The sequence below is a fragment of the Martes martes genome (assembly GCF_963455335.1).
Source record: "Martes martes genome assembly, chromosome: 12".
NCBI lineage: Eukaryota > Metazoa > Chordata > Mammalia > Carnivora > Mustelidae > Martes > Martes martes.
This window is the reverse complement of record NC_137900.1, coordinates 65,160,940-65,175,571: the sequence shown is the minus strand read 5'-3', so window position 1 is coordinate 65,175,571 and position 14,632 is coordinate 65,160,940. Positions and strand designations below refer to the sequence as shown.

The window sequence follows — 14,632 nt, the reverse complement described above, 5'->3', positions numbered from 1 at the left end:
GAAGATGAATTTAATCTGATACCCTAGGGCATTAAATTCAGTTTAAGATTGGTTTCTGTGTCATATTAATTAACTCATACCTCTAAACACTTGATAGTTTATTACAGTTGATTAAACACTTCTAGAAATTTCTACCAAAAGTTAGCTTTTAGATTCTATTACAGGGAAATTAGACAGAATTTCTAAATGGTTTTAAATTATAAGACTTTTTAAAACAACTAAAATTTTCCTGAGCATGAAGACTGGTAGGGTAATATTCCAATCCTGATGAGTATTAAAAATCAAAGGCCTATTTGAGCACATACAGTGGTGCCCCAAACTGGCTGATGAAAAATGAGAGATCCTCAAACAAAATATAAACTTCAATTACAGGCCTCTTCTCTTCTCCAGTTCCCAGTGTAAATCTAGCCTGACAGGAATAATAAGTCCCTAGGACCATCAAGATGGTGGGCTAAAGGCAGGGGCACCTGGGTGGCACAGTCAGTTAAGGAACCCAACTCTTGGTTTTAGCTTGGGTCATGATCTCAGGGTTGTTGAGATCAAGCCCCACATCAAGTTCCATGCGCTCAGTCTGGAGTCTGCTTAAGACTCTCTCCCTCTGACTCTGCCCCTCCCTCTCACGCCGTCTCTAAAACAAATAAATCAACCTTTTTTTAAAAAAAAAGATGGTGGGCTAAAAAGCATAGCCAATTGTGGGTTGGCAGAGTGGGAATAATATGGAGCAAGGAAGACTGGGCCATGTTGAAGTGAAGAATACTCAGAAATTACAGAATTCAATAATTACAGCTGATTCTTGATGGAACTGTATCTTAAATTCTTTATTTTAGCTGACCAGGCCAGACTGGCCATTGTTAGAGTTACCCTATGGGACTGAAGTTTAGCAATCTTGTTTTAAAAAAGCACCCTGGATGAGTCTGATCCTCATTCTGGTTTGAATACCCTGTGTTAAAGGGACAGCAAAGATCAGAAAATATTTTAAAAGGTGGAGTTCCAAAGTAATTATCCTAACCTTACAGGTATCCAGTATCAAATACCGTATCAGAACTGGACACTTATTCAAGGCACTTCCTTCTTGGCATTATACTGAAGATATAATTCGCAGATAGCAATACTTGATATTTTCCAGTTATTTAATGCCAGTAAGAAATGATGCTTTCTCATTAGAATTCATTGGTAAAAGTAAAAAAAAAAAAAGTGTAAGAAAGAAAAGTCTGGCTATATTAGACAAAGAAATAAAAGTAGCAAGTGAACAATAAAAAATTATTAAGAGTAACTCAACAAGAGAGAAATGATAAGCATCCAACCACCTGAGGAATCTGGCTCCTGAGCTCACGCATTTTGTGGTACAGGTGCCCATTCCTCTACTCTCAGAAAACAGTAAAGATTAAGGCAAAAGGTGGCTCCTTCCTATTTCAAAGGAACTGGGGGTACAGGATGAGGCTACCTGTGATTTTCAATTCTTTTTTCACAAAATTAAAACCTTTTTGTTATTTGAGACAGACACTGGGTTGGGCTGAGCCATGTTTGCTGTCAATGTCAAGTGTTGGGATTAGCACCACAAATCCTTCATCAGGATCACTCTTGGCACCAGGCTTTGTCTATCATCCTGAATATGAGGAAAGGTGAGTAAGAACGCCACTCCTGGGAAGAGATAACAGCTGGGAAAAGTAAAGCACAGGAGACAGCAAAGCCTAGGGAAAAGGATGGTAATTAACAGAAGTGAGGTAGAAAGCTAGTTCTTAGCGCCCCAAAAGGCCAGCTGAAAAGACTTAGGGTCAGAGATTCCCCGCATGGCCGGTACATCAGTCTCTTAAAATTGTAAGATGCCCCAAGAAATGATCTGGTACCCCCTGCCACCTGCTTATTTTTTTTACCTCAAACTCTAACAATGTTGGAAATATTTGGAGATTTCCTTTCTTTCTCTCTTTTACCTAGAGGTTATAGGAAAGGATGAATGGATATGGGAGACAATACAAGAAAGGAGATTAGGAGAAAAGTCCTCATTACACATGGGTAGAATTCACCCCACAAGTCAAAGAACTTTGCAGAATTACAAGGGAGGGAAGGCAGAGGGCACTAGATCTTTGAGTTGTTAAGAGACAGGCTGACAGACCAAGCTTAGTGACTGGCTTACTAGTCTCCTATCACTTGAGATTCTGTGTTCTTTATTTAAAAAGACAGAAGGAAGAGTTCAAAGAAGCCAGTGTCACAAATTAAGGTATCTCAAAGAGAAGTTGCACCTCTCTTTCCATTTTCTTACACTATTAGTGTCCTTCACTAGAAAATACAGGTGGACCAAACTATAATAGGGTTCACCAAATGGACTCCATTATGTGGTTCACCTGTGCCCCTCACTAGATCCTGATTTCCTTATTTGATAAGAAAGGCTCTTGAACTCCCCATTCTTTTCTTTGTTAACAGGTCTAAATAACCTCCTATATATAGGAGATCAATTAGCATATTTATAATACACTTAGTCTTAGAGTCTCCAAGTCAGGGTTATGGAATACACCAGCCTTCCATAGCCCATCATGTCCACACATCTCGAGTCCTTATCAAAGTTAAAAATTCATTTTTCACATTTCTAGGCAGAAAATCTGCTCCATGGCAGTCTTTAAACTTTACCTGACATTACACACCCTCAGCCCAGGCTCCTCGATCTCTAACATTTCCCTAACTCCAGCAAACAAAAAATATATCTACTTATCACAATTCAATCCCATTTGAGCATCTATAGCCAGTATCTTGATATCATGTTCCAAAAGCTGACTGAGTGTCCAACAGCAGCAAAGGTCCTCATTAGGATAGACATGTTGGCGCCAATAATGCTGAAGTTTGGTTTTTAACTGCATTTTTTGTCAGTTTGGCTGGGAAGATCTGGACAGCTGGAAGTGAGCTTCTCCATCATTTTCTGTTTCTTTCTTTGTATCAATTTTCCACCTGTGAAGCCCAACACCCCACCACCAAGTGCAGCTGCAATTCCTGCCACTTTGAAGCCTGCAAGGAGGCCAATCGGACCCCCTACCACTCCTCCGATGAGTGCACCTGCCACAGGCAGAGCTGCCAGCTTGTATTTTGCAGCCTGTAAAAAAAAAAAAAATTCAATTTAGAAATTGAGTTGAGAATATCCGCCTGTGGTGATGTGCATTTTCCTCTCATTACTCCTGGCAATGCCTCTTTAACTCTTGGTACATAATGAACCTTAGAGCTCAGGAGAGGAGGCAGTATTCCACAGGTACTACAATTGTTCCCGATCTCAGAATTTGGAGAAATGAGCTACGAAAAGTGGACTACTACAAATGGATTTTACTTGCAAAACAATCAATCCACTAACTACCTAGCTTACTTAAACAGTTTCAGCTGCTACAGATAACCCCAAAGCATTTATGTTGCATAGACATTATTCTGTGCTATATACCTGGGGTTCTATGGGAAATAGATGGTCTCACTCCACACGTACACTCTTGCCCCTACTGGATTCTGGTGACACTTCACTCTCTGAACCTCTGCAAATATTCCCTTATAATATCAAAATGCCTTATAGTGGGGCTTTGGTTTATCCTCTGAAAAATTTCTCTCCCAACAGAACGAATCTTAGAGTAGAATATTACAACAGTCATTGATTTCTTGCACTACCAATGTGTCATTTGTTCCTTATTTCCTTAATTGCTGGTTCGCTCCACATTAAAGAGAGCAGATCAATTGGGTTAATACTAGAGATTCCTGGGAGCCAGAGTACCATTGATTTGTCAGCAGGAGCAGAATCTTACCTTCCCCAAGTTTTTGGTTCCCTCTTCAACATTCACAGCAGCTCTGTTGACATGGTCTTCAATGCTGTCAATCTTCTCCTGCTGAGACTAGATGCAAAGGAATTATGAGTGAGCGTTCCTGCTGGGGAGCAGCAGTCAGCCAATACACACTATTTTAATTCCTGTAATCAGGATCCTGTGTACTACAGCCTTGCAGTCTGAATAGTGGTTCATTAATAGCGTCTGATAAACTATGCTGAAAGTACAAATTCATTTGTATAAAAAAAAATGATTTAATTATTAGATAATAAAAGGGTGGCACCTTTATAGGAAAAAGAATCTCACACTAACATTCATTCAGACATACAAACATATTATTCTCCAAATGAATCTACTTTGTCAGAGAAGGAAAATCCAAATAAGCATTTACATGTCATGTTGAGGTTGATGATAAAAAACAAAAATAAAATCAAACAAAAAACTTCTTTAACTTATCTTCTTTGAAGATTCAAAGATTTAAAATAGGCAAATTTGCCTTAGGAGTAAAATGCCCTTGGATCAAAATAAAATCAAATGATTACTTTTAAAAATGAGAATACAATTTGGTGTGATCTATCACAAAAACTTTCTACTTGTGATATACAGTAGGGAGCAGTGAATGAATTTACTGTTCTGAACTTCACACCTGTACACTTTAATACATTTTAAAATCATGACAAGTTAAAATGTTTCAGGTCAAAGATATTAATAAAGCATTCTGCAAAAAAATGGCAACACCCGTGCTGACACAATAAAACTTGTGACTCATGGAACCTCTGGGTGGATGGGAGGAATGACTTTCCCCCTCAGAGGTGTGAAGCCCCATTACATTTCTCAGAACTGGTTACTGGACCTCAGCTCAAACACTTCCAGTGATAGGAACTCATTACTTGCCACAGGAACACAATCCCATTTTAAATAAAATTTAGACAGAATTTATATACAATAATACACACCCATTTTAAGGGTATAGAATGATGAATTCTGACAAATGTATAAAACTCAAGTAACCACCATCGCATCAATATATAGACTAGGATTTTTTTTGTTGGTTTCGAAAGATTCATTTACTTACTTTAGAGAGCAAAAGAGAGAGTGCACGTGCACACGGTGGGGAGGGATAGAAAGAGAGGGAGGCGGAGAGTCTTAAGCAGACTCCATGCTGAGTGCAGAGCCTAACATGGGGCTCAACTCCATGATCCTGAGATCACAACCTGAGCCAAAACCAAGAGCTGGATGCCGACTGAGCCACCCAGGCACCCCAAGGGGTTTTTTTTGTTTGTTTTGTTTTTAAATTCACAGAAAAAAGAAGAGAATCCCTCTTTGATCCCAGCTAAATCCCACTTCTTTAGTGTAACTGTGAAATAATTCAACTTTAATCCTGAAGCATTTAATTGCCCTCTTAACACTAAATCGGATATGAACACTCTTCTAACTCCAAACATCATATGAGATCATGAAACACAACACAGCTAATTTTTCCCCCCACAGGAGCTTCCTATCAGCATTACTGACATCCTTCTCTTCTGATTCACCAAGTTTGTACCTTTTCACTGGTAGACCCTTTATGGTATCCCTTCATTCCTATATTCTCCACTGCTATTCTTGAAATCTCTAACACAACCCCTGAAAAAAAGTCCTTTATCTGTTTTCCTTTTAACATTTCCATCAGAGACAAGTACAACAGTGATTCTCACATGTGAGTGTGCACCAGAATTGCCCAGAAAACTTACTGAAGCACAGATTGCTGTGTCCTACCCCCTGAATTTTTGATTCTGTAGACTTCAGGTGAAGCCTAAGAATTTGCATGAAATATGAGTCCCCAGGTGATGCTGTAAGTCCATGCTTCTCACACTTTAAAAACCACTAACATAAGTACACAATCAGATTAAGGGCACAACCTTCTTGGCCAGATGTCCTGTGTTCAAATCCCAGTACTGTGTGCCCTTGGACAAATTACTCAAGCTCTCCAGGTGTTAATATTCTCTCACAAGTGAGGATAATGATATACTTCATGGTTGAAGTGAGGATAAAATAAGATAGGGTCTGTAAAGTGTGAGGAGAAAAACAGAAAAAGTCATCCTGATCTTCTCAAGAAAGCTTAACGCCCATCTTTCTTTTCTAAAAAGTATATTAAACTTCTTCCTATGAGGCTTGAAAATTCTTGGGCATTAAAACATTAGATCTTTCCTAGGCATTCATTCATTCAGTTTTCATTTTCCTCAGACAATAAGCTTACTTAATGTTAGTTCTCTTCTTTCAACTCATAGAAGCATAAGTCCAACACCAGTAACATCCAACTTGTTGGGTTTTTTTTTTTTTTTCCCACTTGTTGGGATTTTTGACACTGAATTTCTGTCATTGTTTCTATTTGGGACATCCTCACACTTTCCATTCTTGCCTGAAAGTCTGTGCTAGCAGATAAATCACAGGCGTGATCACCAACCTCCACATCCCGATGAGCTGAGGGGTAGAGGGAAAATAGCCAATACACCTTTCTCTCAGGCCCCAAATAATTTTCCTATACCTACCAACCTCCCCTTTTTGCTTCTGATTTGCTTATGTTTGCTTTCATCTTCCCAGGCCTCCCACACTTGACAATCCTCAAACTCCCTTTCTGACATTTATACTTTGGCCCCTCATACATGTTCTCAGCATCCCTTTAACAGGGAGTTGAACCACATATGAAAGACACTAACATAAAGACTCTTCTCTTTGCAAAGGGAAAGAATTCTCAAAAGACTCTAAGGATATGACTATGGATTTCATTTTAAAAAATAGTGAAGTAGGTCCCCTTGTCTTCCCCCCCAAAATAAGTGAATCTTAATAAACAGTTATAAGAGCATCTAAGATTCTGAAAAAGAAATGTGATTTATTAAGTTAATGTTGGTTAAGTAGAATGCAATTTGGGCATTTGAAGTAAAAACTAATGAACTGTTTTTCCCTTGAATGCCTGTTGTGGACACTTATATACCCAGCATCCTCTCTATCAAGCGACAGTAATACTTTCAACAAATCCATTCCCCAATCTATTTACATCAATAAAAATGCTCTCCCTTGCAGAATCTTGCTAGTGGCTGTATAGTTTTATTAATGTGGTAAAAGCTATGGGTTTAAGAAGCTATTGCCAAAACTGTGGTTATTTTCTTTTATTCCCGACTCTCAATTACAACCATCTTTCGAGGCTAGCTCTAGTCTTAGATCTTGGCCAATCTAGGTTAACACTGAGCTATCCCAGTTCTGAAGTCCAAAAGTACGTAATCTATAATTCTTAATCACAGGCAATAAATAATACACACAGAAAAACTCAGAAACATACAAACACTACTACATACAGAGTCCAGGATTTTATTGGCCTATATAGGCAATAAACAGAGTAAGTAAGTAGGATGTTGATATCATGGGATTTGGCAATAGGAGAGGGAACTGTAAGGGACTACAGTACTAAAATATCTAAAGGTAACAGTGGTAGAACTCTAAGCAAGGAGCCAAAGAAGGAATCCTGTAAGAGAGTGACAAAGACAGGAAAGCATTTGGAGTCAGAGGAAGGAAAGGGGATGGGAAGTAACAGACATTATCTCGTCCTCTCATCAATTTTACAAAGCTCATTGTTGTCAAACAACATCCTTAAGGTCAAGTGGCTAATAAATCTAAGTGATCTGATCTAATCGACTATGACCCAATTTTTACTCATAGGGAATAAGGTAGAAAGTAGAGACAAAATTGGACCAGCAGCAGGGTGACATGCCACTGAGTGACAGGCCCAGAGTTCTTTAAATGCTCCTTGACAAGAAATAGGGCTTGTTCTGTAAGTACAGGAAGAGAAGAGGGCACTTGAGCAATAAAGGTTGAAGAAAACTGAATCAGGGTGCTTAGATATTAATCCATTATTGGACCACACCTGTATCTCTCAATAGCTTTGTGGGTTCATTTTTCATTATGGTAAAAAATATATAATATAAAATTTACAAATTTTAACCATTTTTAGTGTGCAATTTAGTGGCATTAAGTACCTTCACAATGTTACGCAATTATCAAGAATATCCTATAGGTTGTTTTTTTAAAACTGTTCTCTAGTCTTTGCTGAGCTTACTTAGCACAGTCCTCTGCACATAGAAAGTACTCCAAAAATACATGGTTAATTTGTCTAGATACTATCATGTCCATGTGACAAGGATGTGGTCACAGTGCTTATGTTCCCAAGTCACTGGTACCTAAATGGAGCTTCTGTGAGTACTGACCATGTGGTCATGGGAACTCAATCACCCTGGGAATAGTAATCAGTGGTTCTCCTTTGAGCTTTCGCCTAATACATTCTGTTCCATGTCCTCACACAGATTATTATAAATAGGACATTTGTATAGAACTATGGCTATAGCCAAAGTCTTCCTACACAAATCTTCCTTAGATTAGGGGTTAGGAGCTATTTGCGTAAGCTAATCGGATATATAATTATTAAATGGCCACAAGCCCTCAATTTTCCTTTCATGTGCCTATCCCTCTGGAAGGGAAATGTATTTGTCTGGAATGAGACGAAGTTTGTACATGTTTGTTTGTTTCTTGAGGTATAATTTACATACATTATAACTCACACGTTTAATGTGTAGATATCATGTACTGATTTTACAAACTACATTATATCAGAGAGTTAGAATAATTGAATAAATCTCAATTCTGAAACAACAAATATTTGGAGATTCTTGTATCATTCCCTTTTATATGCAAGTATATGGATAGATTACAGAGATACCTAATCCAGAAACTTCAAGCATTTTGCTTCTTCTGATTTAGCAGCATCAAAAAAGGAAAATGCTTTAAAAAATTTACTGATGTTCAATTTTAGACATTAAATTTCAAGAAAAAATACAAAAACTAGAAAACAAACAGATGAAGGGACTAGTATTGAAAAGTCTAGAAAATCATATTCTAGAAGGAACACATTAAAGAATTAAGAGTTCCTAAAAGAAAAAAAAATATGATGAGGTTGGATAGGGTGAGGAAGGGTAACATTGGTCTCAAAAAGTTGAAATATTTTATATGGAAAGATGACAAAATTTGTTCAGTGTACAGCTCCAAGAGGGCAAAAGTACCAGAGGGAAGTTACTGTAGGGCAGAGTTTATATAAGGAAGAACTTAAAAGAGGCAGAGAGAGTCTCCAAACAGAATGGCTGAAGCATAAAGTATCCCTGCACTGTAATTGTTGAAAAAGAGGCAAAAAACCATCTTTATGAGAAGCTGGGGCGAGAACAGAAGAAATAGATTAGCTGGCTTCATAAATTCGGTCGAATTCCATTCTGAGATTATGTAATCCAGGGACTTCTTTTATACTTGAAAGCCAGATGTCAGAGAAACCATAATTCAAAGATGTAAAATCCCCAGATCACGGTTTGGTCAAGAACAAAGAACTAAGCCTAGACAGAAGCATGAGCAGACACAGGTTTCCTCCTACAGGTACATATAGACACACACACAAACATCCAACCTCCCCATACTTCCTGGGAAGGAAACATAAGAATAACTTAGAAAAAAAATGACAGAAAACCTATTCTGTCTTTCCCACCAAATCCTACTTTATGTTCCCTCATCTATGTTAACAGTATGACTGGCTACCCAATTATGCAGAATAAAACCTTAATGTTTGACTCCTCCATCTTCCTCCAGTTTCTAAGTCTATCCCAGAAATACCTCTCAGCTGTCCTTTACCTTTATACTTGTACTGCCATTGTTCTTGCTGAAACTTTTTTTAATAAAGATTTTATTTATTTGACAGAGACAAAACAAGAGAGGGAACATAAACAGGGGAGTAGGAGAGGGAGAAGCAGGCTTCCTGCTGATCAGGGAGCCCAATGTGGGGTTGGATCCCAGGACCCTGGGATCATGACTTCAGTGGAAGGCAGATGCTTAGCAACTGAGCCACCCAGGCGCCCCTGTTCTTGGTGAGTCTCTTGCTACTGATTCCTAACTAGTCATCCTGCCTATTATCTCCCCCTTCCCTGAGTCAATATTCACATTGCTAAAGGTAATCTTTCTCAACCAGACTGGATCATATCACTCTAACCTGCTCAAATATCTATATTGACTCCTTAATGCTTACAAGCCAAAGTTCAAATTCTTTGGTATGGCCCTCAGTACCATCTCAATCAAGCCCTCACACTCCTTACTTTGCCTGCCCATAGTATCTCATGCTTTGTCATTCTTTTTTTTTTTTAATTTTTTATTTCTTTTCAGCGTAACAGTATTCATTGTTTTTGTACCACACCCAGTGCTCCATGCAATCCGTGCCCTCCCTAATACCCACCACCTGGTTCCCCCAACCTCCCACCCCCCTCCCCTTCAAAACCCTCAGGTTGTTTTTCAGACAGATGTAGTGAAAAGAAGGGCCATCTGTACCCCAATGTTTATAGCAGCAATGGCCACGGTCGCCAAACTGTGGAAAGAACCAAGATGCCTTTCAACGGATGAATGGATAAGGAAGATGTGGTCCATATACACAATGGAGTATTATGCCTCCATCAGAAAGGATGAATACCCAACTTTTGTAGCAACATGGACGGGACTGGAAGAGATTATGCTGAGAGAAATAAGTCAAGCAGAGAGAGTCAAGTATCATATGGTTTCACTTATTTGTGGAGCATAACAAATAACATGGAGGACAAGGGGAGATGGAGAGGAGAAGGGAGTTGAGGGAAATTGGAAGGGGAGGTGAACCATGAGAGACTATGGACTCTGAAAAACATGCTTTGTCATTCTTTTTTTTTTTTTTTTTTTTTAATTTGACAGACAGAGATCACAAGCAGGCAGAGAGGCAGGCAGAGAGAGAGAGGGAGAAGCAGGCTCCCCGCTGAGCAGAGAGCCCGATGCGGGGCTCGATCCCAGGACCCTGGGATCACGACCCGAGCCGAAGGCAGAGGCTTTAACCCACTGAGCCACCCAGGCACCCCACATGCTTTGTCATTCTTGAAAGCCATACACTTCTCTACTCCGTGTCTTTGTTCACCTGTTTTCAAGTGCCACCTTGGAATTAAATGCCTGCCTCCCTCCCTTGGAATTAAATGCTTCTGTTAGAGCTTTTAATACTTCCCTTCATCCCTCATTTCTGCACTTCTCCCTCATAATCATGCTTGAAATTTCAGTTTTGGGGGTCCAAACTTATCCACACTCACTATAAATCCTTAAAGGCAGAGAAGAGGCCTCATTTATTCCTATAGCTAACCTTGTCAGACCCTTGGTGCGAAGGTTTAACACAGTACCTTCCATGTAACAAATGCTTGATAAATGTTTATTAAATTGATCTGGACTGTTGATGAGAACTGTTAGACTTCTATCCATGGCTCAACACTTAAAAATTGTAACTTCTATTAAACTTCTAATCAAAAGTGTAGGAATTAACAAAAGTTTCTTATCTTATTAATCTAACATCTCTGAGCCAACAACAATTCTAATACTTACATTCACTAGGAGAGAGAAATCAGTGACCAGTTGGCTAAGTTCAATTAAGTCCTTAAAAAGAGAGAAGAAAAGGAAGTTACTTACTTTTTTGCCTCACAGCCACCAAAATGAAAATAATTTTTAACGTACCGCTTCTAAGGTTTCCCATGATTCTGCAGCATTTTCATCTCGAGGAATTTCAGGCAACGCATATACCTGAGTCATATTCTGAGGATCAGCTTCAGCCTCAGCAGTGTGAAATGTTCCTGGATGAACACAGCCTCATGTTTAGGGTTTATGAGCTTTGTTAGAAAGCAGACAGCATAAATCAATTCTGTAAAACAATTCCCATGTAAAATGCTAGCTAACTGAATTCAGGCTGGAAGTAAATTGATTATTTCATAGAAATAGATATATCTATGGGCAGATTGTTTCCAGGTTAACAAATATTTTTTTCTTTAATTCTACAAAGTCATCTCACAAAAATGGCTACAGATGCCATCCACCCAGTCTGAATAACTAGAGCTCAGTAAGGAAGAAGCACTGAAGGAAAACTATTCTATTTGGCCAACATTCCATATAGAGATACCCACTAGAAATAAGTTTCACACTTGCAATGTAAATCATTAACCTTTTCTTTGGGGATTTTAGTAATAAGTACCAGATTCATACAGTATTATAAGTAAGAAAGTGATGTGTTTTTTGCAATAAAAATCAGTCATTTGGGGTAACAATAAATCTGTCATCAAGGGAACACCTCTTACTGTGTGGATCTTTTGGTACATCTTTCTTCTAAGAGTCATTTTTCTAGCCCATTTCTCCATTACTTCTATTTCTTTCCTGAGTTTTAAAAAAAGTCATCAACCCCCTAAGGCCTTCCTCAGTAAAACTGGTATTTTAATGAATTAATTTACACTCCAAACCCCACCTTCAAGTCTTTATTTCCTTGTATTAGTTTTACCAACCATTCATTCATTAAACTGATATGGACTGAATGTCCAGTAAATGCCAATCAGTGTACTCAGGTACCACAGACACAATGGTAAACCACAAAAGTAGCTCCAGGGAGTCAACATAGTACAATGGTTAAGAGCACGGGCCTAGTCAGAAAGACCTGGGTTAGAATCCTGGCTTGGTTAATGACTAGCTCATTCTCCTCATTTTTTAAAAAATAAGGTGAAAGGGACACCTGGCTGGCTCAGTTGGAAGAACATGTGATTCTTGATCTTGGGGTTGTGAGTTCGACCTCCACGTTGGGTGCAGACATTACTTAAATGAATAAATAAAACTTTTAAAAAAGAATAAAATAAGGTGATAAGTATTTATTTTGCACTGTGCCTGGCTTAAAAATTGAGTATAAGTGGCTTAATAGTTACTACTATAATAACTAACTATTGCTATTGCTACTATTATTAATGGAATTTACCATATTATGTACAATATATTATATTAATAGGCAAGTTCAGAATCCCTGATAACAACTATGATATGAGTAAATATGGAACACTGTATCAATACAGAAGAGAGGTATTTAACCTAGACTTGGGGAGGGGAGAGTAGTTGGAGGTTTTGAAGCAGAAGCCTGAGGATGAACAGAAATTACATAGGTGAACTGGGGCAAAGATAGAGGGAAAAGCAGAGAGTATTTAGGTCAGGGAAAATAATATGTGCATAGGTTTGGGAACTGGAAAGAGTTCAAATGAAATACAGACTATGAAAGAGAAAAGCAAAGACTGAGCTTCTCAGGAAATCAAAGGTGACATTATTCATGGTATTATAAACTATGCTGAAGAATTTTGTTTTTCTCTAAGATCAATAGAGAACTATTAAAAGGAGTTGGAGACTACTGGGAAGCTGGAGGGTGCTATAATCAGATTTTAGATTTAGAAAGGGAACCATAGCTGCAGTGTGAAGAACAGATCAAGGATGAAGCTGAAAGGTAAAAAAGAAATTAAAAAAAAAATCGGAGAGTGAAAAACCAGTCAGGAAGATTTGCAGTATGTCCAGTGCAAAATGATGATGGTCTGCTCTAGGACAGTGGCACCGGACATGGAAAGATATCGGAAGGTCTAATTCCTTTTGTCCCCCTTACTTCAAGCTCAAAATACCTACCACTTTAATATTATCTGGTACCTGTTACATATTGTGTTGGGTACCAAAGATGAGAAAATGAATAATACAAAAGAGATGTTCTCAAGGAACTTAAATTCTAGAAGAGTCAGACATACATAGAGACAATCCTAAAACAGTAAAGGAGTCTAATTGGGAAGGTATCTGACCCAGCTTGGTGTGGTGTGCAGTTTATGAGACAGCTTCCTTAAAAAGGTGATTTTTTTAAAGCTTTTATTCATTTATTTGACAGAGAGAGACACAGTGAGGGTGAACACAAGCAGGGGGAGTGGGAGAGGGAGAGCAGGCTTTCTGTTGAGCAGGGAGCCCGATGTGGGGCTCAATCCCAGTACCCTGGGATCATGACCTGAGCCCTTGGAAGGCAGACGCCTAACGACTGAGCCACCCAGGTTCCCCAGAAAAGGTGATCTTATGAGACGAAGAAAAGAGGAATATAAATTCTACACAGAGAGACCAGAATAAAAAAGGCCCTCAGAGAAGAAAAAATAAAACTTAACATAAAATCAGCAGGTTGGTCCTGTCAAAGAATAAAGTAAAACACACAAAGTTACAAACACAGAACATTACACAGATGGTTAGGAGGGTCCTTACTGTAGACTAGTTAAAGACTTTGGACTTTATCTGGCTGACAGTCCAGAGATACTAAAGTGTTACATGCAAGGACATGACATAATGATGTGTAACACCTGATCTATTAAAAGTCATAACTCTTAAGTTCATCTTCTCAATTTTTTTCATCCTAGCATATTTTATAAAATTGCATTGCTATTTTACTTTTGAAACTTATGAATGTTTTTACTTCTCGAGGAAAAGAATCTCCTTGAATTGTTTAGGAAGGGTATAGTCAATTAACTAAGAAATATTTTGTAGGCTTATCAGAACTGATAGTGTTAATTTTGAAATTTAGCTTATCTGAATAAATTTCCTTATCTTAAAGGAGGAGCAAAAACATTAGAGTAAGTTTTACATTACAACATTATGGCAAGTATCCAATGTTTTAAAAGCTCTCTGATTTTTTACAAATGTTTAAAAGAGTTACTTACCTTATGTCCTAACTTATCATGTGAAGATACTTTCATTTTCACATCAGTCAAGATAAATGAATTATTCTAAGACTGCTTACACTTAATATTTCTATTGTAATAAGAACCCCAACATCTTTAATAGGATGATGAATAATGATAATTTTATCATTAACAGACCAAATGTAAAGCAACATCCACTTAAAGGATTTTTATAAGCCATAGCCTTTATACTATTACAGAGGATTTAAATGAAGTATGCCA

General features: G+C 38.2%; 1 protein-coding gene across 5 annotated transcripts in view; it reads right to left on the bottom strand.

The window, feature by feature from the left end:
* The window catches only part of STX17 (syntaxin 17), a 54,472-nt gene continuing 39,840 nt past the window's right edge, over positions 1-14,632 (bottom strand). For 3 of the 5 annotated variants that reach the window (XM_080820725.1, XM_080820726.1, XM_080820724.1), the window contains 4 exons: positions 11,367-11,482; positions 11,238-11,288; positions 3,771-3,857; positions 1-3,082 (listed from right to left, as the gene is read on the bottom strand). In XM_080820725.1, coding sequence (XP_080676851.1) covers positions 2,843-3,082; positions 3,771-3,857; positions 11,238-11,288; positions 11,367-11,482 — 494 coding nt within the window. In that variant the 3' untranslated portion in view covers positions 1-2,842. The remainder of the gene's footprint in view (positions 3,083-3,770; positions 3,858-11,237; positions 11,289-11,366; positions 11,483-14,632) is intronic. The other 2 variants (XM_080820727.1, XM_080820728.1) reach the window with 1 other exon arrangement.